Source organism: Gymnoscopelus braueri (genome assembly GCF_963280865.1).
Source record: "Gymnoscopelus braueri genome assembly, chromosome: 23".
NCBI classification, from domain to species: Eukaryota; Metazoa; Chordata; class Actinopteri; order Myctophiformes; family Myctophidae; genus Gymnoscopelus; species Gymnoscopelus braueri.
Window position 1 is genome coordinate 21,674,571 of NC_137625.1, and position 26,025 is coordinate 21,700,595.

The 26,025-nt window shown below is 44.1% G+C and overlaps 2 protein-coding genes across 5 annotated transcripts in view; one reads left to right on the top strand and one right to left on the bottom strand.

Annotated features, from left to right (window-relative positions):
* Window positions 1–1,268: 1,268 nt before the first annotated feature.
* Window positions 1,269–26,025, top strand: part of sema3c (sema domain, immunoglobulin domain (Ig), short basic domain, secreted, (semaphorin) 3C) — a 60,330-nt gene continuing 35,573 nt past the window's right edge. Inside the window, exons 1-2 of the mRNA XM_080420928.1 lie at window positions 1,269–1,449; window positions 5,239–5,418. Coding sequence (XP_080277054.1) covers window positions 5,280–5,418 — 139 coding nt within the window. The 5' untranslated portion in view covers window positions 1,269–1,449; window positions 5,239–5,279. The remainder of the gene's footprint in view (window positions 1,450–5,238; window positions 5,419–26,025) is intronic.
* Window positions 23,378–25,766, bottom strand: LOC308079803 (transcription factor E2-alpha-like). Of its 4 annotated transcripts, none has more exons than XM_080421404.1 (2): window positions 23,777–25,766; window positions 23,378–23,662 (listed from the first exon to the last, which is right to left on the bottom strand). In XM_080421404.1, the coding sequence occupies exon 1, from the start codon at window positions 25,733–25,735 to the stop codon at window positions 23,876–23,878; it is 1,860 nt and encodes a 619-aa protein (XP_080277530.1). In that variant the 5' UTR covers window positions 25,736–25,766; the 3' UTR covers window positions 23,378–23,662; window positions 23,777–23,875. The 4 variants fall into 4 exon arrangements, with proteins under 4 accessions (XP_080277530.1, XP_080277529.1, XP_080277527.1 ...); XM_080421403.1 differs by having other exon boundaries at window positions 23,773–25,766; XM_080421401.1 differs by having other exon boundaries at window positions 23,769–25,766.

The window sequence follows — 26,025 nt, forward strand, 5'->3', positions numbered from 1 at the left end:
CCCCTTTTTCAAGTCGAGGTGTGTTGAGTGCAAAGTGCATTTTTTTGGTTCCTTTCTTCTTCTTTTTTTTTTGTCTGAAAGTGATATGTTGAGTGTGCGAGGGGATTGCATGCTCCTGGATGGAGATGGAGCATACCGCTGTGACTGGAAGCATAAAAGCATATATCTCTCTTTAAGGTTGGCCACATTGGATGAAGCCTGGCCTGTGACCTTTTTTTATTGCCTCGCTTTAATAAAAACGTTTTATAAAGTATGGGACTGCTGTGGTTATGGCGAGTCATGGAATAAAACGGAGGAAATTTAAGCATAACGAGTGTGTTAAAATTGGCATAGTAATAAAAGGCTTGAATCAACACACATGTGTTTTATCATCACATTTTAATATCCGACGCACGATTGTCACTGTACACAGTAGTTTGAAATATTTGCGTTTTTTTTTCTCGTTTTTTTTAATTGCCCGAGCACAGACGTGCAAACAGATTTACCATTTAATATCAGAGTGAATGTCGGGGGGGGGGGGGGGGTGGGAGAGAATGGAAAATATGTGTCGGAGTTTAATTTACATTACACAATGAGTTGGTTGTGGGCTCATGGCCATCAACAGTCTCTCGACTCCCTCTACAGACTCTCTTCCTCTATGTCTGTGTAAGGTAGAAGTCCTCTACGTCAGGTTCTCAAACTTTTTCATGTCAAGGACCCCCAAAATGATATGTATTTGGCCGCGGACCCCCTTCTCAAAATATTTTGTTCCAGGGACTCCCCGGAAGCAAATATTTGAGTTACGAATGTTCGCTTAAAAAAAATATATATATATATATATATATTCAAAGGTTTGCACATTATTTTCAAGATTTTTCAAAAATAGCAGATCTACAAGCTCATAGCGCCGCGCTATGAGCTTGTAGAAAAGGTTAAAATTATTTGTGACGCTATATTAACACACACACCAAGGACCCCTGGGGGTCCCCGAACCCCACTTTGAGAACCAATGCTCTACGTCGCTGCTGATGATTGTGTCCCGCTATAAAGAGTTAAGGTGATCTGTATGCTGTCTAGTTAGCTGAGAGAGGGGGAGATAGAGAGAGGGAGGGGATGGGGGGAGGAGGAGAAGGCGGAGGGGGGGGACTTCAGTAGAGTGTGTAATAGGACACCAGCCCTCTCTCTTTTTACTCTCCTCCTCTTACTCCCCCTCTCCTCTCTCTCTCTCTCTCTCTCTCTCTCTCCCTCCCTCCCTCTCTCTCTCTTTCCTCTACTCTCTCAGTCAAGCCTGTCCTGTATAGACAGTTAGATGGAATAGCAGCATTTTTTCTCCCCTCTGGGATATTCAGTCACCGGGGATCTTGTGTGTGGAACCAAAAGTGTTTGAAGGGGGGATAAGGAACGGGTTCCATTTGCGACCTGCGGGGCTGTCAGACCACGGCAGGCAGCGCCGAGGGAAGCCCTCAGAAGGTGAGTCCTGGAGAGGGAGAGAGAGAGAGAGGGGGACCGGGACAGGCATGTCTGTTGTCTGGATGGTGTATAGGGAACCTCCGTGAGTGAGACAGAGAGAGAGAGAGAGAGAGAGGGATGAGTCACTGGACAGAGAGAGGAAAGGGAAAGAGAGGGAGGAAGTGATAGGCAGGAGGCTAACAGGTGCAGGGTGTAGAATGCAGGAAATCAGAGTGAAGTGTTACTGAGTTAAAGGAGTGTCTCCCTATATTTCAACAGTGGCTCTCCTATGAGATGCTGTGTGTTTGAAAGTCAACTTTGATAACTCCTTTCTGGTCTCCCTTCAATAGAACATGTGTAGGCTCTAATCTATTTTAAATATGTCATGTGTATTTTATGATTATCCAGTGCTTATGTTTTTGATCTTTTCTATGGACAAATTTGGTCCACACATACATTAGGTCGACACACATCAAGTCTGATTAGCTTTGAATACTGGTTGAATATGGTAGATCTATTAAATAAAGGTGTTTTGTTATATACTCATTCAGCTTTACGTGTAGCTGCGTCTGTCTTGTTCCAGTATGCATGTGTTTGGCAACATGCAGCAGGAAAGGTGCTGTTGACTGGTTGGTGACAGGGTGGGGTGTGAACACACGCACTGAGCCCCACGTTTAGAAGCAGGGGAAAGTGTGTACACACAAGCTATAACTGACAGTATACACTACAGATCATTCACATGGTTAGAAAGTTCCGTTCTCTAATTGAGCTAAAATGCTCCTCTGTTCAGTGTTCACCATCTATTTGTATTTATGTACCAGATGACTACAAGATGTCTCCTGCAGTAATTTATGTACATTCAATTTCAATGCGGTTGGCTATCTCTCCTCGAATATATACAGGAAGAATGATTTAGGAAAGACCAAAAGAACACATCTATCAAACCTGAAAGCAGATGGCAGAGCTTTCTACTTCAGTTGCCCCAGTGTAAACGGACTAAATCGTATTCATGTGTGTGAGGCAATAACAGGGGACAGAAAGGAAAACCAAATGAACACAGACCCCGTTCGGGCAGCCGAAGAAAAACACTTCAGCCATAAAATTTCATAGGTTCATCAATATTAGTTTTTGACAGTGCCTCTGAAATGCCAAGATCGAAAAATTCATTAGGCCGTCAGCCAAGGAACACACAGTGAACTCAATTATCATTATGTCGCTCCCGTAGTATATGACTCCACTCAATCAAACCGACCTCTTTTGTGCGGACAGATTTAATTGTCATCGCCGAGATTCCTGGCCCGAGCCCTGGTGTTATTTCTGGATTGTGCCGGGCTCTGCCAGACAAAATGTTTAGGCCTATTACTTTTGACCTCATCTGCATACGGAAGGTGTTGCTTATTAAGGGACCAATTAAGTCAAGCAAGCTCAGGGGTTCTATAATAACGTATGCACGTAGGTCATTCATACCCTCGGTATAGTGGAAGTTCTGCATTACTGCGGTGGCTCTGAAGAAAGGGGAACTCTACAGCGCAAGTGTCTAATCCTGACCCATCCAGGGTGTCATGGCAGGCCTGTGTCTTATCTCAGTCAACGACTCCTGACACTCAGTTAAAGCGGGCCACCGGGAGCACGGCCTCTCTCTCTGTGATGACTTGAGCAGCTGTGAGCCTGACGTCTTCAGGCCGCAGCAGAGAGAGAGCCTTTTGGAAGATCACCCCAATCTCTCTCTCTCTCTCTCTGTCTCTCTCTCTCTCTCTCTGTCCAGAGAGAGCCAGAGGTAGAAGTTTAGCGGCTTAAGAAGGCTGGGGTTGGAGCAGGACTTTATCCTCAGGGGCTGGCCTGGGATAGGTCATAGCCGTCGGAAGCTTGGAGCCATGTATGTTGGAGCTAAAAGGATGGGGCTGTTTTGTTTCTCTAAAGTGCAGCCAAAAAGATATCTCACTGTGGAAGTTTTCCATATGTGATCCCTACGTTCATACTTGCTCATAGGCTACATGCGTGGGCACACACACATGCACCACTCCCCACATGGTACTGTGTGTTATCGTAAAGTTTAGAGTGTGTAATAAACCAATATGTCATTCATGCCATGATCCACGCCTCACACTCTCAACTCCGCCTTATCAGCATGGCGCTAATCCATGAAGACCTGAAGCCGATTATACAAATGTCTTCTAAATCCCAAAAGTATTCTGAAAAACATATGTTTCTATATCAGTGGTGCTCAAACCTTTTCATGTCAAGGACCCCCAAAATTATATGTATTTGGCCGCGGACCCCCATCTCAAAATATGTTGTTCCAGGGACCCCCAGAAGCAAAGATTTGAGTTACAAATGTTCGCTTTGAAAAATATATATTCAAAGGTTTGCACGAGTTTTCACGATTTTTCAAAAATAGCAGATCTACAAGCTCATAGCGCGGCACTCTGTGCCGCGCTATGAGCTTGTATATCTGCTATTTTTGAATAGCCAAAGTGTAAAATAATGCTTTTTAGCTCAAATCTAAGAATGACACAGATGCGTTCCCGGTCTTAATGGGTTAAAGTTTCATAGAAATCACACAGCTTGTGGTCTTCTGCATCATCAATCTTTTACTGCTCATCTATAAACCACAAGAACACAGAACAACCTCTTGTATACACATTCCTTCTTCGCAAAGCAAAAAGGCAATTTTCTATCTGCTTCGGTTCGGTGTAGTATTTCACAGCTCAGGCAGCATTGCAGGGCAATTTCTTCTCCGGGACGGGTGAGATAAGGCGAAGAAGGCCTTTTTCTGGAGCCATGGAGATTGGCTATGTACTGCAGGAGGACATGGCCCCCAGGCAGTACCTGTCCTTATCAATAATTGAGATGCTCTTGTCCTGTAATGGAATGAGAGATTGGCGGACGGGGGCCGAGAGGAAGTGTTTTCATTGGCAGCCCCTTTGTGCAGATTTATCTCATCCATATTTAAGACATGGCCATCTGACTGGGTAAAAGTGAACAACGGAATTGAACTGACTCGTTAAGCTCTGATCTTTGCTCAGCATTGTCTTTTTTTTCAATCGATCGTATTGCATTTTAGGGCAAGTGGATTTTTAAATGAGTTCTCCTGGGAAGACGGGCCAAGACTGACGTGATCATTGTTCGTGACCCTGCTGTTTTTAAATATATAACTTATGTTTCTGGCTTTATACTCGAAGCTTCAACTTTTATAGAAAAAAATCCAACTCAAAATCCAACTGTCAGTGAAACTATTGAGGAAATCTGTCCCCTCTCAACCTTTGACACCATTACTTATAATTTCCTTCACACCAGGCTGCTAAGTTTACAGCAGTGGAGGAAAAAGTACTCAAATGTTTTACTTAAGTAAAAGTATCAATAGTGCATAGTAGAAGGACTCTGTTACAAGTAAAAGTCCCAAATTAAACATTTACTTGAGTAAAAGTACAAAAGTATTGGTATCAAAATGTACTTAAAGTACCAAAAGTAAAAGTACTAAAATGTTTGAAAATAGCAGATCTACAAGATCTTGTAGATCGGCTATTTTCAAATAGCCTTGGTATAAAATAGGGCTGAAGTGGTTAATGTATGTTTTATAATGTAATAATGTATATCTGCAATGTAACTAGTAAACTAAAGTTTTCAAATAATTGTAGTGGATTAAAAGTACAATATTAAGTACCTCAAAATTGTACTTAAGTACAGTACTTGAGTAAATGTACTTAGTTACTTTACACCACTAGTTTACAGCATGGCTTTGGGCCATGGACATGCACTGTTTGGTCTCTGAAAAAACAACATGTACTGTATATTCCTCCTCCCCAACAGGCAGTGGTGACCTGGTGTGGTTCCTGAGCCGTGCAGTCATCATGGGCTGGCCAGAGGGGTTGACCACCAGACCACCTCCGTGGCCAACGATGACCCTCCTCCTGGCTCTCTCCGTCCTCCTCCTCGGCTGTGTCTCCAGCATCTCTCAGCCTCAGCCCAGAGTCTTCCTCTCCTTTGAAGGTAAAATAAACCTCATTGTGACCCTCGCAATGCCCCCAGAGCATTATTATGCACACAAAGACACACACACGCGTAAAGCATTACAGCTCGACCTCCTGATGATGTGTTTATTGTGTGCTAATGCCTAACAAATGTTTGAAAATTAAGGCATGCCAGAGAGGATAGGTACAGTATTACTGTGACTATGTCATTGCAGATCTTGAAGCAACTATATACTGTCTTGGGGATCATGAACATTATGGTCGTTAGCAGTGGTGGAAAAAGTAGTCAAATGTTTTACTTAAGTAAAAGTACCAATACTGCAATGTAGAAGTACTCTGTTACAAGTAAAAGTCCGGAATTCAAAATTGACTTGAGTAAAAGTACAAAAGTATTGGTATCCAAATGTACTTAAAGTACCAAAAGTAAGAGTACTAAAATATTGGAAAATAGCAGATCTACAAGCTCACAACGCGTCGCGATGAAAATAGGGCTGAAGTGGTTAATGTATGTTTCATAATGTAATAATTTATATCTGAAAAGTAACTAGTAACTAAAGCTTTCAAATAATTGTAGTGGAGTAAAAGTACAGTATTTGCCTCTTAGATGTAGTGGAGTAGAAGTAAAAGTATTGGAAATTGGAAATACTCAAGTAAAGCACAAATACCTCAAAGCACAGTGCTTGAGTAAATGTACTTAGTTACTTTCCACCACTGGGTACAGTATTACTATGACTATGTCATTGCAGATCTTGAAGCAACTATATACTGTCTTTGGGGGATCATGAACATTATGGTCGTTATAGTCTCATAATGAAAGGGCAAAGTTTCCATTCAGGCACAAATCACAGAGGAAGCACACTTACCTCCTATACTCAGGGGGTCATGTCTGAGAGTGCTTTGGCAGTGCTTGTTCTATTGTCCCGCTGTGTGTCGAGGCCGTGGTGGGCCGTACGTCTCTGTGGGATGGTACCGTTTGTCAGGATGACCCCTGAGCCCCATGGTCCTTGTTAAACTTTAACCACGCTATACACCATAATGGAAGGAGGCCCCGGTGGGCATTGTCGGGGGGCTTCTGGTTTTCATTTTGTCGTTGTATGTAATGTCTTTGATGTTGCCCTTGGAACGTGGAGCACAGGGTCAAGGGTGTGCGCGTGCGTGCGTGTGTGTGCGTGCACACGCATCGTGCTTTTAACAGTGACTGAGCAGATGAGAGTGACTGTCTGTAATGTGTGTCTGTGGTAAGTGCATTTTGCACGAGTCTGCAGGAGAGGCCATATTGGTTTATTTTTTCCTGTATCACAACATCAGACTTTCCCTTCTCCTCACCCCCTCCCTTCTTCCAAAACTGTCTCTTTCATATTCTGTCATAATTTCTCACACCTGCTTCATTCTTCCCTTAATATTTTTGCTTTATCTTTCTCTGCTTTCACCTAGTTTTTTTCCCTTGACTCCAGAATAGACATTGAGCTATCGTACCCAGGCTGTCGGTGCTGGGTGTGGAGCATATTAGCTTGGAAAAAGTACTCCGACAGTCGTTTCTGCAGACAGGAAAAACAATGCTATCCCTTACTTTGGTTGTCGACGCTGAGCGAAATTATTCACTGACTCCTGTATGCTTCCAAATGGCTGGCTTAATAGGCCAAAGAAGGAAGTAGACACTGTAAGAGAGCCAATCCATTTCTTGAAGGCTTAATTCCTTTTCCAGGTGCAAATTTGATTTGAATTCCTTTCTTGCCGTAGTTGTGTTTAGCTGGGGAGGGAACCTAGGTGGATGGTATGGCCTCCGGTTAGAATTTTGGGAACTGCAGTGTTCTCATTTTGTAATGGAAGGCGTGGGGCCGTGAAACGTAATGAATATCTGTCACTATATTATAGATGTGCGTTTATTTTACTGTGGCATAATAAACCTGGCATACATTCATTACATTTACGACAAAGACGGCAGAGGAATTGCAGAGGAATAGCTGCTCAGTGGGATTATTAGAAGCGAGACAGTAGATTCCAGAGGTGGCTTCCATTCGAGCTGTGATTTAAGGCTGTCCACAGCCCCTGAGCTCAAGCACAAGGGGCAGGCAATTACACTTTATTTGCGAGTTAGAAATCACGGTAAGTCGAGGAAAATGAGGCTCATATTTCTCGGGCTGACCTTGAAAGTTCACCGTGGGTGAGCTCCAGATGCAGGGAGAGGCCGTAGAGACACTCATCAGGCCCAAGGGTGGAGGCTTCTCTCCCCCATAAACAACTTATCTGGAAGTCCTCCTCGCTGACGAGGGAAGCATTCGGGATTGCTTGGGTTCTCTCCAAGCCCTGCATGATCCAGAGGGAGGAATGAAGAGAGGCTATAGGAATGAAGAGAGGCTATAGGAATGAAGAGAGGCTATTAGGAATTAGGTCAGGAAGCTGCGACGACACAGGTGGCTTGGCACCTGCGGGGTGGTCAAAGGGTCATTCCTTCATTTTTATTATCATGACCTGGAATTATTTAGCATTATTTTACACTTTGGCTATATTGTTTAAAGCGAACATTTTTAACTCTATTCTTTGCTTCTTGGGGTCCCTGGAACTAAACCTTTTGAGATGGGGGTCCGCGGCCAAATACATATCATTTTGGGAGGTCCTTGACATGAAAAAAGTTTGAGCACCACTGATATAGAAACATACGTTTTTCAGAAAACTGTTGGGATTTAGAAGACATTTTGTAGAATCGGCTTCAGGTCTCAATGGGTTAATAGCTCAGGGTAAATGTTACTTCCCAGCTCTTAAAGTTGTGTTATGAAAACGTCTTTATTTGTCGTTAGCATTCATGCTATCACCCTGTTGCAGCGGCAGACAGCAGACCTGCATTGCTCAAAGAGGCGATATCAGGAATAAGGTCAGGAAGCTGCGACGACGCAGGTGGCTTTGGCACCTGCCGGGGTGGTCAAAGGGTCAATCCTGGTGGCCGGATTCTGCTGCTCCCAGATGTAAAGCCATTTTTATTATCATGACCTGGAACTAACTAAACAAAGGCCTTGAAAAAAGAAAATAAACCACCAGGTGGAGGGTGGGGGTTGGGGGTCGTAACGTGGATGTAGACAGCAGGAATACCCTCCTCCGCTTTCTCCCTCTGTCACTCCTGAAACCCTATCCAGGGGTAAGGCAGGTTCACGGCGCTCCCAAGTGTACATCATAGACCAGCGGAGAAGTTGCTGTCTCGGACATTCTTCTCTCCCTCACGGAGGCGAATGTGTGCGAGGCGGCGACTAAAACCGCATACTTAAAACGGTGAAAAACACCGCCTCCAGAATGCAGCTAAACCCCAAATAATAAACAGTCAAACACCACCATTCTTCCTCAGCTTGGTGAGATAATAAACACCGGCTTGCATTATTTCAGCTCGAGCCGTTTTTGAGGTTAACCCTTTGATAGAGGATATTTACACTTCTGCATCTGCTTTGAATATCTTTTTCTTTGAGTGTTTAACCTGGCCCCTATTTTCATTTGCCCATTGAGAAATTATCTCAAAACAAGGTGAAATCACACAGCTCATGAAAGAGAATAACTGAAAACGGGTGAATTTTGTATCTCTATAGTTGTATTGCTTTTGTTGAATTGGCCAAAATCAATGTTGTGCAGTAAGCTGGCAACCAAAAAGGGCAACGCAAATCATCAGAATATCACTTAATGTGTGTACTGTCATTGTTTTTAAACCTGCTGTTATGATTCATTTTATTTTCAATTCCATATGCTGCAGATCCAATAGAATATTCTTGCAATGAGATGTAACAATAATTCATAGGGAACTATGCAAGGTTTATTGGATCTTGTTTACGCGATACACTTATTTGTTTTAGCTCTTGCTCATTTGATTTTCCTATTTGTCTCATCTGTTAGCATTCTTAGCTCGGTGTATAAGAGAGAGACTGTGTTCTCGGGGATGACACTTGGAGGGCAGATAAAAATGTGAGAATGTTGCACCACGACAGAGAGACGGGAAAGAGGTTTGAAGGGCAAGTAGACAGTGGTGGAAAAATCTCTCTAATGTTTTACTTAAGTAAAAGTCTCAACACTGCAATGCAGAAGTACCAAAAGTAAATTTACAAAAAATTTTGAAAATAACATATCTACAAGCTCACAACGCGTCGTGATGCGACGCGTTGTGAGCTTGTCGGCTATTTTCAAATAGCCTAGGTATAAAATAGGGCTAAAGTGGTTAATGTATGTTTTATAATGTAATAATTTATATCTGCAAAGTAACTAGTAACTAAAGTTTTCAAATAGTTGTAGTGGAGTAAAAGTACAATATTTGCCTCCAAGATGTAGTGGAGTAGAAGTAAAAGTATAGACAATTGGAAATACTCCAGTAAAGTAAAAGTACCTCAAAACTGTACTTAAGTACAGCACTTGAGTAAATGTACTTAGTTACTTTACACCACTGCAAGTAGGACAGGACGTCAATGAGGAAATGTCTTGTCTGGTGCCACTGGGAGGACCATAATGGCCGCTATGTCCTCGTTGCGGGCAGGGAGGGTGTGAAGGAGGAAGGCAGGGCGACGTCAGGGGTTGAACAGTGGTGTTTGCTGGGTATTCTATTATGTATGGGAGCCGGTGGACCTTGCGGTCGGCCATCAAACACTTGGCAAGACTCCCAACGGGTCTTTTCTTTGACTTTATAAGCATTGACTGACTGAGCTCTATTGGGGGGGTCGGTGGTCCAAGGGTGAGTAGTCACTATCCACACAGATCCATACAATGGACGGGCAGATGAACAGAAAGATTAAGGTTGGCAACCTTTAGAGACCTGTGATTCTCTCTCTCTCTCTCTGCCTTTGAAGTAGTTTATTTGTGTGAGCTGGTCAAGCAGAAGCAGTGCAAAAGCCTTTTGTTGGGCCAAGAGACCACTGGGGGCATTCAATATTAAACAGCAGGTCGCTTGCTGCCTTTGCTGCAGTGCTGTAGAGCATAACTCTGTGGTATCTCATCTTAAAGTGGAAAATATGCCTCGCATGTTCAGCAGCAAGACCAGCTGGAACGTATAAGCGCTACAATAGAGCGTTCATGTCAAAGGTCTGTAGGCAAGACAACCGATTTGTCCATCAGCATAAATCCATGCCAGTGGATCTATGATTGACTGACAGGACATTGCTTACTCTGTTCTCACAGGCATTTGGCTCACTGCTATAAAGCCATACAGTAGCCTACAATGAGGATCCTCTGACGGAAATGGGATCTAAAGAGGGGAGAATACAGTAGATGCTGTCGATACTACTTCCCAGAGAACGTATCTAAAGGGACTTACAAGCTGCAATCACTGTCCCGTGTAATTCAATGTTCTGTAAACTGTGAGGGAATCGATTTTTCAAGGACACAAGGCTGAGGGGGTAACAAAAGCAGCAAGCGTCCAAGTCACTCAGAGTTTAAAAGAAAAAAAGGGAAAGAAACAGCAGTCTCTCTAATGTGATTGTGGTGAGGAGCCAATTGGGAACAGAAAGAGATGTGTGGGCACCGGGGAGGGACTTGTCATTGTGCCCCTTTGGGGGATCGCAGAGGAGATTGCAGTGCTCACGTTCTGTGATGAGAGAGTGGAACTGTGGATTCCTTTTTGCTGTTGTGATCATTATAGCTTACAGGGGGAAAGGCAACACCACAAGAAAACATCCCCCAGGTTTTCTAAGTCCATAACAATGTCTGACAGACTACTAGGCCTTCAGAAATTGTTAGTGTGATCAAAGAAACGAAGTTCAACAGCAATGTTTCCCCGCAGTAAACAACACTGTTATGGTTGTGGTTTTTGGTTTCCCCATACAAGGAGAGAGAGGCTCAGGACTCATGTTGCTGGATCGTAAAGAGATAGCGATTTGCAGGAGCCTGAAAGTATGTGTCGACTGTAAATTTGGATCACCCTGGATTGAGTTCAGGCACTGGAGCTGGGTGGCCCAAGGTTGTGACTTTGACAGCCTCAATTTGACTCTGTGTAGAGTTCCAAAGAGTGTACAAATGGAACCATAATGGATTCTTATGTGTCACTAAGGATTTAATTGTGTGGTCTGCGTATTTGAAATGATCATACATTCCCCAGAGGACACAATGGGGGGTGGTAAGCGTGGGAAAATTTGACTCTGCTGTATTCATGGTTAGTTTTTTGAAGGTAAACATGGCTGGAGACGAGTTTGCCACAGTAGGGCAATTTGCTCTTTGCATATTTCCAGTATTGTTTGTCAAATATACCAGAGTCACTCATGAAAATCCATCTACAAAGTCTTCTATCACATTATGAGGCTGCACTGTGTCATGACAAAGTGATAAAACCCCAACAACTACAATATGGGATTATCTTGTCCACTCAGTTTGAAACATCCCCTCAACCTATAAGGAGCAGAGATTAATTTAGGAGCTAAATTGAATGGCCCTGTGGAGTGTTAAGTCTTTTTGATAAACACCAGCCACTGAACACAAGCCAAGAGGTCTCCACACCCCATTAACACCGCAGGGACAGGCTGCGGGCCAACTTCTAAAACAGCCTTTGTGTCTTCCATGCAAATCAGCTCTCTTCAATTGGCTGCTATACCTGAAAAGGGCACCACAAATAAATTATCTTCATGCTAACGAGCCCTGGTCCCCGTTTAATCCATTAAGACCGGGAGAGCATCTGTGTCGTTTTTAGATTGGCTTTTTAGATTCTTTGGCTATTAAAAAAATAGCAGATATACACGTTTTTTATTGGAAGCGGACATTTTTAACTCAAATGTTTGCTTCTGGGGATTCTACGTCTTCTAAATCCTAGCAGTTTTCTGAAAAACGTATGTTGTAATATGTAGTATTTGGCCGTGGACCCCCCCCCCCCCCCCCAGAAGCAAAGGTTTCAGTTACAAATGAATATATACAGTATATTCAAAAGATTTGCGCAAACTATCGATATTTTGTTTTTAGATAGCAGATCTCCAAGCATGAGCTTGTATATATGCTATTTTTTGAATAGCCAAAGTATAACATAATGGTTATATAGCTCAAATCTAAAATGACACAGATGCATTCCCGGATTGAACAGGTTAACGTGCGGGGGAACCCGTTCCGTGGTTGTCAAGGGCAGCCTGGTGGGAGGACCCCAATCACTCGCCTTGATAAATATTGAAGCCGGGGGGCTCACACACACACACACTGTGCCCCCCACTTGTAATTCATCCCTCCTCACAAGATGGAGTGGGCTTCACTGTGAAGGCCCTGACTTCAAAACTTCTGCCAAAATACCGCTGCTCTTTGTTTTTCCGATTATGCGACAAGCCTCCTCAGTGGAGTTCTGGATGGCTGCACTCATCTAGTGCAAGCGTTGGTACACTCATACATACTTACACCATGTAGAAGACTTTGTCCTGGCAACTATAACAAGAGTCCCTCTGGGAATGCAACAAAAAAAAGGCATTGGCCTGAATGGGGGGGATGTCTGTTCCATCTCCCTGGGGACATAGCCCACCAGTGATACAGTAACGGCTGAAAGATTTATGTTCAGGTATAAGGTCGAGGGGTAAGTTAAGGTGGCATGCCAGAGCGAGGAGCTCCTCTCGACCACCCAGGAGGACGTCTCTTGTGCAAGTCAACAGCTAAAGGGTCGTCTGATTGTCTGTACAACAGACATGCTCCGCATTCCCAGGCGGGCAGCAGTGCTCGCTCCAAATACCAAGACGCACACTTCTCCTCCGCAGACTCGCTGCAATTTCTCGTCGTGAGCAAGAGCCAAGGCTCAGCCGAACGACTCTCTAAAATAAAGTGCATCTCATTAATCCCCTCGTTGTCTTTCAGCCTATTATCTATGTCCAGACGTATGTAATGGGAATCATATGGCTGTGTGGGATGCCTGAGTTCGTATGTATGCCTGTTCCTCACAACACACAGTGAAACGTTGCTGTGCAACGTCGCCGAGCAGACATCACTATATCTAAATAATCGTGCGGGCTCAGAGTATACGTTCTTGGCTGTGTGTATACTGTACGTGTGTCTGTGCTAATGAGACACTCTGCAGGGTGATGTTATCCAGTACCCCGGCGGTCTTCACCGCGTGGCGAGTTCACCGAGGTGTTGGCTAATAGTCCCTCTAGGAGCAAGAAACCTGAGACACTGGCTTGTCCATCAGACAAGCCCACGAGCTGGCCGGTCTGCGTTCTCCCTGTCCTAATTAGCACCTGGTCTCCTTCTCCCCTCTCACAAACACCCATAGGGAATCCATAGTGCATTTTGGGCAACCCAGTTATAATATAAACATTTCCTCCAGCTTATTAAAAACGTGCATTATCCTCTCTCTCTCTCTCTCTCTCTCTCAAGCGGTTTGTTTCATTGATTGATTGACTGAATACTTTATTGACAGTTTGCAAAAAAGGTACAGTGGTACAGATACATACAAAAGGTCCTAAAAGGATTTAACACAAAGGGCTTATTTCCATTGTGGTCCTGTGTATTCAATTCATCGAGACATTTAAAGACAAACAATAATATACAATAATATGCAAAACATCATATACTAGTAGAAAAATATGTACAGTAAACAGTTGTGGGGGGGGGGGGGTCATTTCTGGTGATAAGCTTAGACATTTTACAGGTGAACTCTCACTTGCCCACACCAGGAGCCCCTCGTTACCTTTCACCCCTGGCAGCTGGTAAATCACTGTGTTTTTTATATTACAGTCAGATGAGCTACAGTCACACAGAGACTACACAGAGTCTACAGGAGGGTGGCAGGAGATATGGGTCAGAGAATTCTCTGAGTTTATGAATTTACTGGCCACGGCGGAGAGCCACAAGGAAGGTAAAATGGGACCCGGTAGGTCCCTGCAGCCACTGAGGCATGATGTCTTTGTCAGATTGAAAAGACTATGTTTCCGCAACTGACATTTAGATATGGCCAGGGCCAAATAGTTCTTTCTGTGGTGTTGAGTGATGGCCGGCGTTCGTGGATTGGGTAACAGTCCCGAATGCATCTGTTTGTCAGTCAAGGTGTTTTTTTTTTTTTCCTTCTTTGAAAGTCCTTTCGCTCTTGGTAAATAATGTCTCGTATTGATAGGGCACTGTGAAGAAATGTGCCATGAAACATAAGACTTTGTAATGATTGGAAGGAACTCTGTCTAAATCTTTATCCAGTGATAGTGAATATATTGGTGTTGTTGGATATATGCCTCTTTTCCGTCTGTTATGACTTTACACCTTGGCTAAGCCTTTGTAAAAACTCTGCAGTTAATACACCCAGTATGTGACAAATTCTTCAAACAATCCAACAGCCAAAAGTGGGAGGATTCACAACGTTTGAAAAGAAAAGAGTCTTAAAACACATCTGTAAAAGCTGCCTCATCATAAAATACTAACTGACTCCACACAATTCAAAGGCTCAGGCCATGGAGAATTTCCATCTGACCTCGTCCATCCTCAGAAAGACAGGGGTCTTCGTTCGTATTGATGCTCATTGATTACCTTTCAGCATGTTGCTGACGAGGAACAATAAAACATTCAACAGGGGGGGGGGGGGGGTTGGCAAGGTCAGACAGAGGAATGTCAAAACAACAGCGGAGAAAAGCAGGCGGACAGACGAGCTGTCAGATATCTCTCAGACATGCATGCAGCCCCGAGGCATGGCGAGCCGCAGCTCTGTGCATTCTTGTTATCCTCCGGCTGGACGAGGGCCCACGTTCTATCTCTGTCAATTAGGTCTGAGCTGAGGACACGGCGCTGACGGGGAAATATGCACGTACTAACACATACAATACACACAGAGGAACATACGTACACTCATTAATGCATGCAGGCATTGCACACATGTGGACACAGACCAGCACACACACATGGATACAGACAAACAGACTGATGGACTGACAGATACAGACACAGGTGCACACACACAAACACATGCGCGTGTGCGTAGAACATCACTCATTTTACCAGCAGAAACATTCAGCTCCATCTACTACAGTGGGTGCCTAATTTTAAACAGTAAAAAGATGCTTCTTCCCACTTTTAAGCCCCCCAACCCATACACCAAGTGAGACTGGTCCACTTTTGGTCGCTTCACCATTGCCCTTTCCCCCCCATGACTTCTGACCTTTTGTTGACCCCCAAAGGATGCATGCCGTCGCCTGATATTGCCTCTCTGAGCAATGCAGGTCTGCTGTCTGCCGCTGCAACAGGGTAATATAGTCTGAACGCTATCGACTAATGAAGACGTTTTCATAACACAACTTTAAGAGCTGGGAAGTAACATTTAACCTGAGCTATTAAGGATCTGGCTAAAGAAGACTTTGAACTGTTGTTCATTACCTTCCTCTTTGATTTACACCCGAGACATTACCTTACAAGAGGTGAATGTAATATTGGCTGAGGCAGCGTAACCTTCATGTTACAATTGAGAGAAAGTTTACCTTGGTAAGGAATCGGTCTTACTGAAGCTAGTTTTTGTTGAGTAAGTAGTGTGGAATTCAAATGGATGAAAAAACTTTCAGATGTTAGCGGCAGATTTGAGTCATTATAAAAATATCCACCCGACAAATGGTGTGTGGACTTGTTTTATAATGTTAAACCAGTGTGGAAAATTGTGGACCCAGTTTCACCGGTGAATCAACGGAACGTTTTGCCACCAAAATGTAATCATGTCCATGGAATGTGTGTCCAACTGATTAACACACTTGTGTGAGTACACACACGCACACGCGCACACACACACGCACACGTGCGCGCACACACACACACACACACACACACACACACACACACACACACACACACACACACACACGTACACATGCACACGTGCACGCATGCATGCACGCAGCAAGTAAACATCTTTAACAGCTTGGTGTCTGCCTACGGTATATGAACAGTATCCATCTCATATGAATAATGAGGGGTGAGTGAAGGTTTTAATGAGGCATGATAAAAGTGAAGTCTAATCTGGGGAAGCAGAGGGAGTGGGTGTATATGCGTTGTTTGATGGGGTGGGGGTTGTTGGGTTGATAAGCTGTAGCTGAGACAGATATGTATGGTTCCTCCTCATCTCCATGCCTGGTTCTGTTCAGGCCCTTGGCTGAGAACAAAAGCCCACACGGCCCATTCCAGTATGAAGGAGCACTCACTCAAACAACAGACGTAATCATCATCGATCTCTCGCACGTTGCAGACTGGAGCTACTCTCTCCACCAGGCTCTGCTCCAAAGGCGAGTCCACACGCAGAGGCAAAAGATACATAAACAAGCATTATGTGAGCGTGTGCATACATATGCATACGTGCATAGACACGCACACACGCACACTTTCAAATAAACATTCTTCATGGTTTTGACATTGCTATATTTCTGTCCTAATACCAGGCTTACGCCGTATTGTATACTGCAAGTTTGCCAGAACAGGGTGAGACCGCTAATGAGGTTAAATGATGTGGATAATAAACACAAGCCACTGCTCAGACCAGTGGGAATGAATAGGTCTGCATTCTTTGATCCTGTCATTCCTGGAAAGGTATTTTGGTATTGGCACACAGTCTACTAGTACAGTGGCAGAGCAACAGTAGAATATGTAATACTGTTATATCTAGATTAATGAACATAATTAGCCTCAAACAAAAATGCCCTCCCAATTTGTACACACAGTCTATGAATACCATCAACAATAGTTAAACTGCATATCTAGGGAATTTGGGAATGGTAAACTAGCACACTATCAGGAAGTGGTGAATATTAAAAAGCCAGAGGTGAATATTCAATGTCCTGTTATTCTATCTCATCTCAGTGAGTATTAACCCATTTCAAACATACCCTCCCCTCGTTTATGTGTACAGTATGCCCTGAGAGCTGTGTAACAACCTCACAGGAGGCAGTGCTTTAATCCTGTGTCATCTCAAAGCGAAACTGCTGCTATTTCACCCATGTATTAGTATTATTACTTATTGACACACATAAAAGAAGCAACAGGATTTTTTTATCAAACTTGCGTCAATGTTATGACATCGTTGATATAGGGATTGGGAGCACTCTAATAAAGCAAGCCAAACGATGTCAGGCTTCTGGAATCTAATCAAAGGCAGTGTCATTTAATGACATTTATTGGCATTGATTCCCAGGAAGGTATTGATATGAAATTCACCAAACTCTAAGATGATTAAGTTCTTTCAGTATTTATTCTCCCACCCCCCAACCTCCCTCAAGTCATTGCCAATTCCCTCCATGTATGTACTGTAGTTCCTGTCACTGCCGACATCTACTGTTGGTCTGGGGAGGGTGTAGGTACTAAGCACTAGGCAGCAACATGTCTCCTTACATGGAGTCACCAGCCACTATTATTTAACCTGACAGTGAGAAGCTTAAGCTGTTGTTTTTGTCATGTTGCTAAATCTGGCATGTTTAACTGACATCATGTTCAATTGATTCATTTCTTGTACATGTAGCATTTAACGCACACTGTCCCGTAATTAAACAAAAAAAGTAAAGAGGACCTAACGCATGTGAAGGAACACGCCATCCTTCCCAGTTCCTGTCCATGCTGAACAGGCAAACTGACCAACTTGTAGGAGTCGCTAGTGCAGCAACAGAGGCCCTCGCCCTCCCATGTCAGCTTACAACCCGCCAACAACAATTGTGTTCATTGGAACACCCGGCCAAGCCGGAGGTGGTGGTGGGAAGGAACTTTACCCCTGCACCACCTGGATGGCCCTTTCACTATTTATTTTACATTTCAAGATGATGTGCAAATGAAAAAAAGAAAGAAATTCAGCTCTCCTGCCTTCTCCCTGGACAAAAAAATCTGTGTCCATGGATTTCCAGTGCAGTTAAACATTACATTACAGTCATTTAGCAGACGCTTTTATCCAAAGCGACTTACAATATGTGCATTCAACATAGGTCGGGAAGGAAACTACTAATCACCAGAAGTCTTAAGTGCATTCTCTTCTAGAACAAGCAACTAAGAGTATACCTAGCAGTAAGGTAAAAGTGCAATATATCAGCTACCTTCTGTGCTGTCAGCGTGTTCAACCACTTTCTTTCGAAAATAGCCGATCTATAAGCTCACAACGCATCTCATTGCGGTGAGTTTTGAGCTTGTACAAAACACAAAAATCCCTAAATAATCCCCAAAATAGGGATGCCAGGGCCAAAGCGGTTAATTAGTGGCCCGAATCTTATCGTAAAACAACGGCCTCTTCGAGGATGCTTGAGCTGTGCCACCCACAAACACTTTTTTGACACTCTTCCTCCTCTTATGAGCTGTGTTGTGATCTCAACTGCAAGGAACGCTTATAAACTCATGACTAATAAAGCACATGTGGTCAGGGAACGTTATGAGCGAGTGGATTTGGTCCTAATGGGCAAGCGCACCGCTCTTTTTTTTCCTCTTTTGTTTGTTTGGTAATTAATCGTCCCCTTTGCTAATCACTTCAAAAGCTGTGGATTTCTGTGTAATTGCGTAATAGGGGCTTTATGACATTGGCCAGCCATTGTTATAATGTCATTACAGGATGTGAGCGTGAAAATCAGTGATAAGCCAGAGTTTGTTGTGTTTGTAAGAGAGTCGATGGGAACAGCTTTGGTGAGATGCATGAAATTTTGTGTGATGAATGAATTAAGTCGGCTAGGAGTTTGCATCAGTGATGGGAAAAAGTACTCAAATGTTATACTTAAATAAAAGTATCAATACTGCAATGCAGAAGTACTCTGTTACAAGTAAAAGTCCAGAATTAAAAATTTACTTGAGTAAAAGTGCAAATGTATTGGTATCAAAATGTACTTAAAGTACCAAAAGTAAAAGTACACAAATGTTTGAAAATAGCAGATCTACAAGCTCACAACGTGTCGCGATGCGACGCGCTGTGAGCTTGTAGATCGGCTATTTTCAAATAGCCTATAGGTATAAAAATAAGGCTAAAGTGGTAAATGCATGTTTTATAATGTAATAATTGATATCTACAAACTAAAGTTTTCAAATAATTGTAGTGGAGTAAAAGTACAATATTTGCCTCCCGAGATGTAGTGGAGTAGAAGTAAAAGCATGGACAATTGGAAATACTCCAGCAAAGTAAAAGTACCTCAAAATTGTACTTAAAGTACAGTACTTGAGTAAATGTACTTAGTTACTTTACACCACTGCACGCATCTAACACTACCGTAGCTGCAACCATATCCCATTTGAAGCGTTCCCCATTAGGTGGTCGTGGCGTTAGGTTTTTATTTTAGTTTAGACTGTCCCTGTGGATGTATTGTGTTTCTATGAAAAACCTTGACAATTCATAACAGCAGCCTCTCTCTCTCCCTTTTGAGAGAGCAGGTGCAGCATCTGGCATCGCAAACTTTTGGTCCTGGTTCTGTGAGAGGCTTTAATCTGCAGTATGCAGCGCATGGATGACTCATATGTTTGTGTGGAACCCGGGGAATAAACACTCTGTAGATATTGGATCCCATGGAATGAGCATGTTCCACAGGGCAAGGCCTGCCTCTCGAGAGTACACAGTCAAATCCAGAGTGTCCATTTAACCCTTTCAGACCGAGAACGCATCTGTGTCATTTTACGATTTCTTTGGCTATTCAAAAATAGCAGATATACAAGCTCGTAGCCACGAGCTTGTATATCTGCTATTTTTTTTATCATCGTGAAAATTTGTGCAAATCTTTTTTAAAGCATTTTTAACTCAAATCTTTGCTTCTGGGGGATTCTACAAATGTCTTCTAAAGGTTTTGTTTTTGTTGAAAAAACTTATGCTGCAATATATATCAGTGGTTCTCAAACTTTTTCATGTCAAGGACTCCCAAAATTATATGTATTTGGCCGCGGACCCCCATCTGAACATATTTTGTTCCAGGGACCCCCAGAAGCATAAAAGATTTTAGTAAAAAATTTATATATATTATATATTCAAAGATTTGCACACATTTTCACAACTTTTTCCCCCGAAAATAGAAGATCTATAAGCTCATAGCTCGGTGCCGCACTATGAGCTTGTATATCTGCTATTTTTTGGAAAAGCCAAATAAATCTTAAAATGACACAGATGCGTTTCCGGTCTTAAAGGGTTAACTCTGAAAGTGTAGAATAGGACCCCCACATACCGGTTTGCATGTGACACACACACACCCTTGCTGTGTTCCATCTCAGAGCTTGCGGTTCGAGACCTCCCTTCCACCCCTTGGGAGGAAACATGAAAAGTCTCCAATTCCCACCACTGTGAAAACAATACAAAGTTCACCATAATATTAACAGTTATTTCACCTTGCACCACACCCTGCACGGTGGACACATTGTTGCCCCTGTGGAATGTCCTAAGGCAAGTTATTCTCGGCCCGGTTTTATTTCCAAGGACCCCCAGTTTGACATGATTTTGATCTCCATGGGACCCCATTCTACACTGTAATGTTCATTTAACTCTGTGAGTGTATACAAATGGAACCATTTGGATCCATTTGTATACACTCAGTTACATATCAGTTAAAAGGGACACTCAATTTGATTCCTAAATGTCAATCATTTAGCTTGGGACCTCCTCAAGGACTCCTGGAGTGTCCCCAGTCCTAAGAGGGACATTTGGTAGAAGGGGAGATGAGGCAGGGGTATTGGACCATACCAGAACATAAACCGCACACATTAACTTTGAGGTTTAACTGTGATTAAGCTCAGGCTGATTAAAGTCAGTCAAGCTGCTCCATTGGAATCAGCCATCATTAATGACGGCATTCTGCCAGCTTGCACTCCAGGCTGAAACAGAAGCTCAAGCTGTAAGGGTTGTTAAATTAAGAATGTTCCCCCGAGTGTCGAAAACTTCTAAAAAAGGGTTGTAAAATCTCTCCCAACTGCTTATTTTTGGGGAAGATGTAAGAATGTGGTTTTGGCTTTCGTTCGGAAACCCAGCGTGTTTCTAATTAGCTATGAGATAACCACTTCACCCTTGGTGGCATGCCTCAACTTCCATGTACTTTGGCAGAGCTAGTTATGTAACATCTTTAGGCCTCCTTGGAGCTGGGATAATACCAACCCCTGAACAGGGGCCTTATTCGATGCTATCTCCTTGGCTTTGAAGCCTATATGGCAGATGGTATCTCTTTTTTTTTACAGAGGGTTTTGCTTTATTAAATGGAGAGACTTGCTTGTCTGCTTGAAGGGGGAGCCCCTCAATTCCAATTTAAATTCTGCCGAGTCAGGTGAAAACAAGGCAACTCTTGTGTGTTCCTCATTAGTCCGCACAAGATGCTCTCGACTTCAGTTATACAGTACAGCCCTACCTACCACCACAAGGCTAGTACATCACATACAGTATGGCTATTTCTTGCGATGTTGAGTATAGGTGCAAAGTAAAGAATCGTGGGAAACATTCAATCCACAGATGATTCACACGGTAAGCTCATCTTTGTTTAACATTAAACAGCCCAGGCTCTGTGGCATATAGGTCGAAGCAGTGCCAGACAAAAGCCTGTGATCAGAGAGAGAGGGGTGGCAGAGGAAAAGCCACTTCCCTTCAAAGATAAAAGGCCTCTCCGTCGTCTCAAGAGTCTATACGGCTGCACAATAATGAAAAAATGTGACTTTAGCCCTGCAGGCATTGACGGGACAGCATAAGAGAGCTGTTTGTTGATTAGCGGTGGGGCAAAACAAAAGGAGACCTGGAGAGGGTCAAAGCAGAGAGGGGAGGAGATGGAGCATATAGATCTACTCAGCGCCCTACCCTCTCCGACCCCCCCGGCCCCAGAGCGCTCAATAGTGATTGAAAAACGAATAAATATGCATGAGTTTGGCTGCAACAGTGAGGGGACTTTGATGGTATGATGGAGAGTTCTCTATCTTTGAAATGAATGGACTCAAAAAAATAACTGTGTGTGTGTGTGTGTGTGTGTGTGTGGTATTGACAATAAATGCATGTTTTTTTAATGAGCTGGAGGAAGAATGTATTTTATAACTGCCTTGCCCCAAAATATGCACTGTGTGGGTTTCCCCACACTCTTTAAGTGACCGAAAGTTATGTAAAGTAGACAGCACTATCTTTCTATACAGGAAGAAGTTATACCACAAAAACCCAATTCAATTGTCGTTATTTTCCAGTGTTAGCTGAGGGCACTGGTGGAATGTAACTGAGTACATTTACCTCAAGTGTTGTACTTGTACTTGAGGTACTTTTACTTTATTTGCATATTTCCTTTTCTTCCTTTTCTACTCCACTACATCTCACAGGCAAATATTGTTCTTTTTATTCCACTATAATTATTTAACAGCTTTAGTCACCAGTTGCTTTTCAGATTTAGATTATTAATATAAGATCTACATGAAGCAGGGACGCAGGGAGGGTCGGGGGGGGAGGGGGGTTGGACATACTCAGTTCCCATTGGGTGAGGGATATCCCCCCCCCACCTTTGGGATGAAGAAAAAAGAAAAAGAAGAAACTTCCGACATCTACACTTCATGGAGTACATTTTTTGTACCAAATTCATTATTATTACAATGGGACCATCCAAATCAACATACAGACGATCTGACTGTTGGCTGTGAGGGAGTGTCACCGACACCTTGGTCAGAACAAAAGCCATTGATGTGCAAAAGGTTTGATTAATTCGACATAGGATGTCAGACCACGGTGTAAGCCACACCCAGCTAGATTAGCACTTAGGGCAATCAGCATACGATTGAGAGAAATATGACACAAATTAAACAATTAAAATTTTCCCACTACATTCCCCCGTTTCGACAATTTTGTCGACATACTGTAGCAGAAACATATTTTGACAATGTTGTCGACATTACAGCAATATGATGAAAAATGGTAGAAGAAGAAAAACGTCTGTAAACAAACTTTTATACAAAACAAAACATTTCAACCTAAAAACTAAACCAATATAGCATGGCATAGCAGATGACCTTCAAACTTCAAAGAATATAACGCATGAATACTGCAGTTTATTCATGTACTATCACTCTTATGCCATTAAACAATTCCATTTTTCCCACTACATTGTAGTGGGAAAAATGGAATTGTTTAATTTGTGTCATATTTCTTGTCTTTCACCAGAGCATATCGCGGCAGTGTGTGAAGTCCCAGATTTGTGGCAGGACAAAACGTACTCTGGTGTGCCATCATGGTATGGAAGCCAAAAAAAAAAAAAGATTCTTACATGTATATAAAAAAGAAAAGACAACTAAAAGTTCTTCACATTTGAGCTGGTAGTCATGGTCAGGAGTGCGGCAAATAGGCTGTGTCAGTTTTGGCAGTATGCATGTGTGTACAAGGTTGTGTGAATGTGCATCTCAAAACTGAAAGGGATAATACACAGACACGTCCATATCTATACACACGCACGCACACACACACACACACACACACGCACACACACACACACACACACACACACACACACACACACACACACACACACACACACACACACACACACACACACACACACACACACACACACACACACACACTGAGAATAATGGGTGGAAGAATCTGTTAAGGCCACATCCTCAGAGCCAAGGAAATCCCACCAGATCTGGTGTTACATGTGGCTGACTGGATTGTGGCCATCTCCACCCAGACTAGGATGGCCTCCTGAGAGCATCGGTGCGTCTCCCACGACTCCAGACACCTTCTCTTCCTCGCGACGCTTCAGACACGCTGCCTTGGGGTTCAGGTTACGTTCTCTCACTTGTCGTTCCAGGTTCAGAATAACGCCGACGGCTCGATCCAGGACAAGCAGCTTGGTCTGAGCTTTGTCATCGCTCAGGTGGAGCTGGCACATCCGTCCGAGCTCCTTGAAAGCCTCGTTGATGTCCCGCACTCGCAGGCGCTCGCGGGCGTTGTTGGCCACCCGGCGCTCCTTCTCGCGCTCCAACTTCAACTCGGGGGGAAGGTCCTCGTCGTCTTCGTCTTCCACATCGTCATCTTTCTGGTCTGAAAGGCTAGAGAGGATCTGGAGGGCCGACGCCTCCTTTCTTGCTCGAGTGCGTGCCAGCTTGACCTCCTTCTTTTCCTCCTCAGACTTGTCTCCAACGGATGGATTTTCGTCGTCCTCCTTGTCCTCTCTCTTGACGTCTGAATTGCCGGAGGAGTGTGTGGAACGGGCTACGCCACCGGGGAGATTGGTAAATCCCTCAGGTTGACCAGCAGTCTGTGGTGGTCCAGAGGCATGGTGACCGTGCAGCAGGGTGCTGCTAGGTGGAAGGCCCGTGGGCTCCTCATGACGGCTCCCTCCCATTGCCGGGTGTCTGTTGCCGAGGGCCAGTCCAGCGTTGGAGAAGGCAGGAGACAGGCCTCCGAGGCCGCTATGTACCGAGGACACAGCACTTAGCAGGCCGTGCATGTCAGAGTGAGGGCCCCCCAAGCCTGGGCCCTGGCCCACGGCATGGCTACGCAATACATGGATGGCCTCCTCCAAACGATCCTCCATATTATTCTGCAGTGCATGAGTTTGCCCTTCGTAGTTGGGTGTGGGTGGTCTTTGCCACTGAGACTGAGCCCCTGCAATTCCCTGAGGAGAACCAGGGGTGGAAGGAGCCGAAGAAAAGCTGTTACTGTTATGGTCCGAGGGGTAGATCGAGGCCAGAGCCTCGCCGATCTCATCTCCTGAACTGCCAGCCGTGGTACCTCGGTTCGCCATAATGCCATCTCCATGGAGGGATGTGTGGTTGTAGCTGGACGGAGCCGAGTGGAAGCCGTTGACCTCACTGCCATGTAAAGGATAGTTCTGTGGGGACAGAGGCAGGGGTTGACGCTTCATCCTGTCTTGTGGGTTGATAGCAGAGAAGGAGCCTGGCTGTCCAATGTGAGGGGAGTTGCCCAGCATGGCAGAGTAGCCGGATGAAGACCATGGGTCCTCTTGCATGTAGAAGGAGCCAGGGTAAACGGCTCCAGGCTCGGCGCCAGGATATCCTCCATTCTCCCTAGCATATTCATCACCAGATGTGGAAGCGTACACCGAGGACGGCAGGCCGTGGGGTTTTCGGATCTTCTTCGGCTGGGTATCTATGCTTCCATCGGGAGGTCTCCTCCTGGGGTTGTTGGGGTATGACGGGTAGTACTGGGAGGCAGACGTCAGGCCAGAGGGAGACATGGCATCAGGGCTGGGCAATGAGATGTCGCTGGGCAGGAAGCCAGGCTGGCCTCCAAAGGAAGAATATGGTGGCCTCTCGTTTTGACCTGCAATCCCTGAGTTGAGGAATGGGGAGGACAGGCCTTCATGCTCGCTGTAATGGGATCCCTCTCCATAGCCCCGTCCCTGGTTAAAAGAGGGGCTGTTCTGTTCTGCTGAGCCCCAGGACCCAGAGCCACTGCGCTCATCTAGACCTGATCCGCTGAACTGACTGCTAGCGAGCGTCGTCGGTCTTGGCTTTCCATTGGCTACAGGAGGTGCAAACATCTTTTCCTCTTCAAACGTCTGGTATCCAACAGTTAAATTACACACGGAGAGTACAGGATGTGATGAGACATTCAATTCAATTTATTAGGGATCCCTAGAGAACAACCACCGTCCAGCATGTGGGATGATTGAGCTCCAGAACAATACATGTTACTTTTTATACACTTTTCTCAAAGTAGGAGGAGTGAAAACTGTCACAGGACCAGACAGCCAGCCTCCTGACTAGATAATTATTATTACAATGGGACCATCCAAATCAACATACAGACGATCTGACTGTTGGCTGTGAG

Excerpts from the sequence above, each read along its gene's own strand:
- LOC308079803 (XM_080421404.1), bottom strand. The coding sequence starts at position 25,735 with ATGTTTGCACCTCCTGTAGCCAATGGAAAGCCAAGACCGACGACGCTC.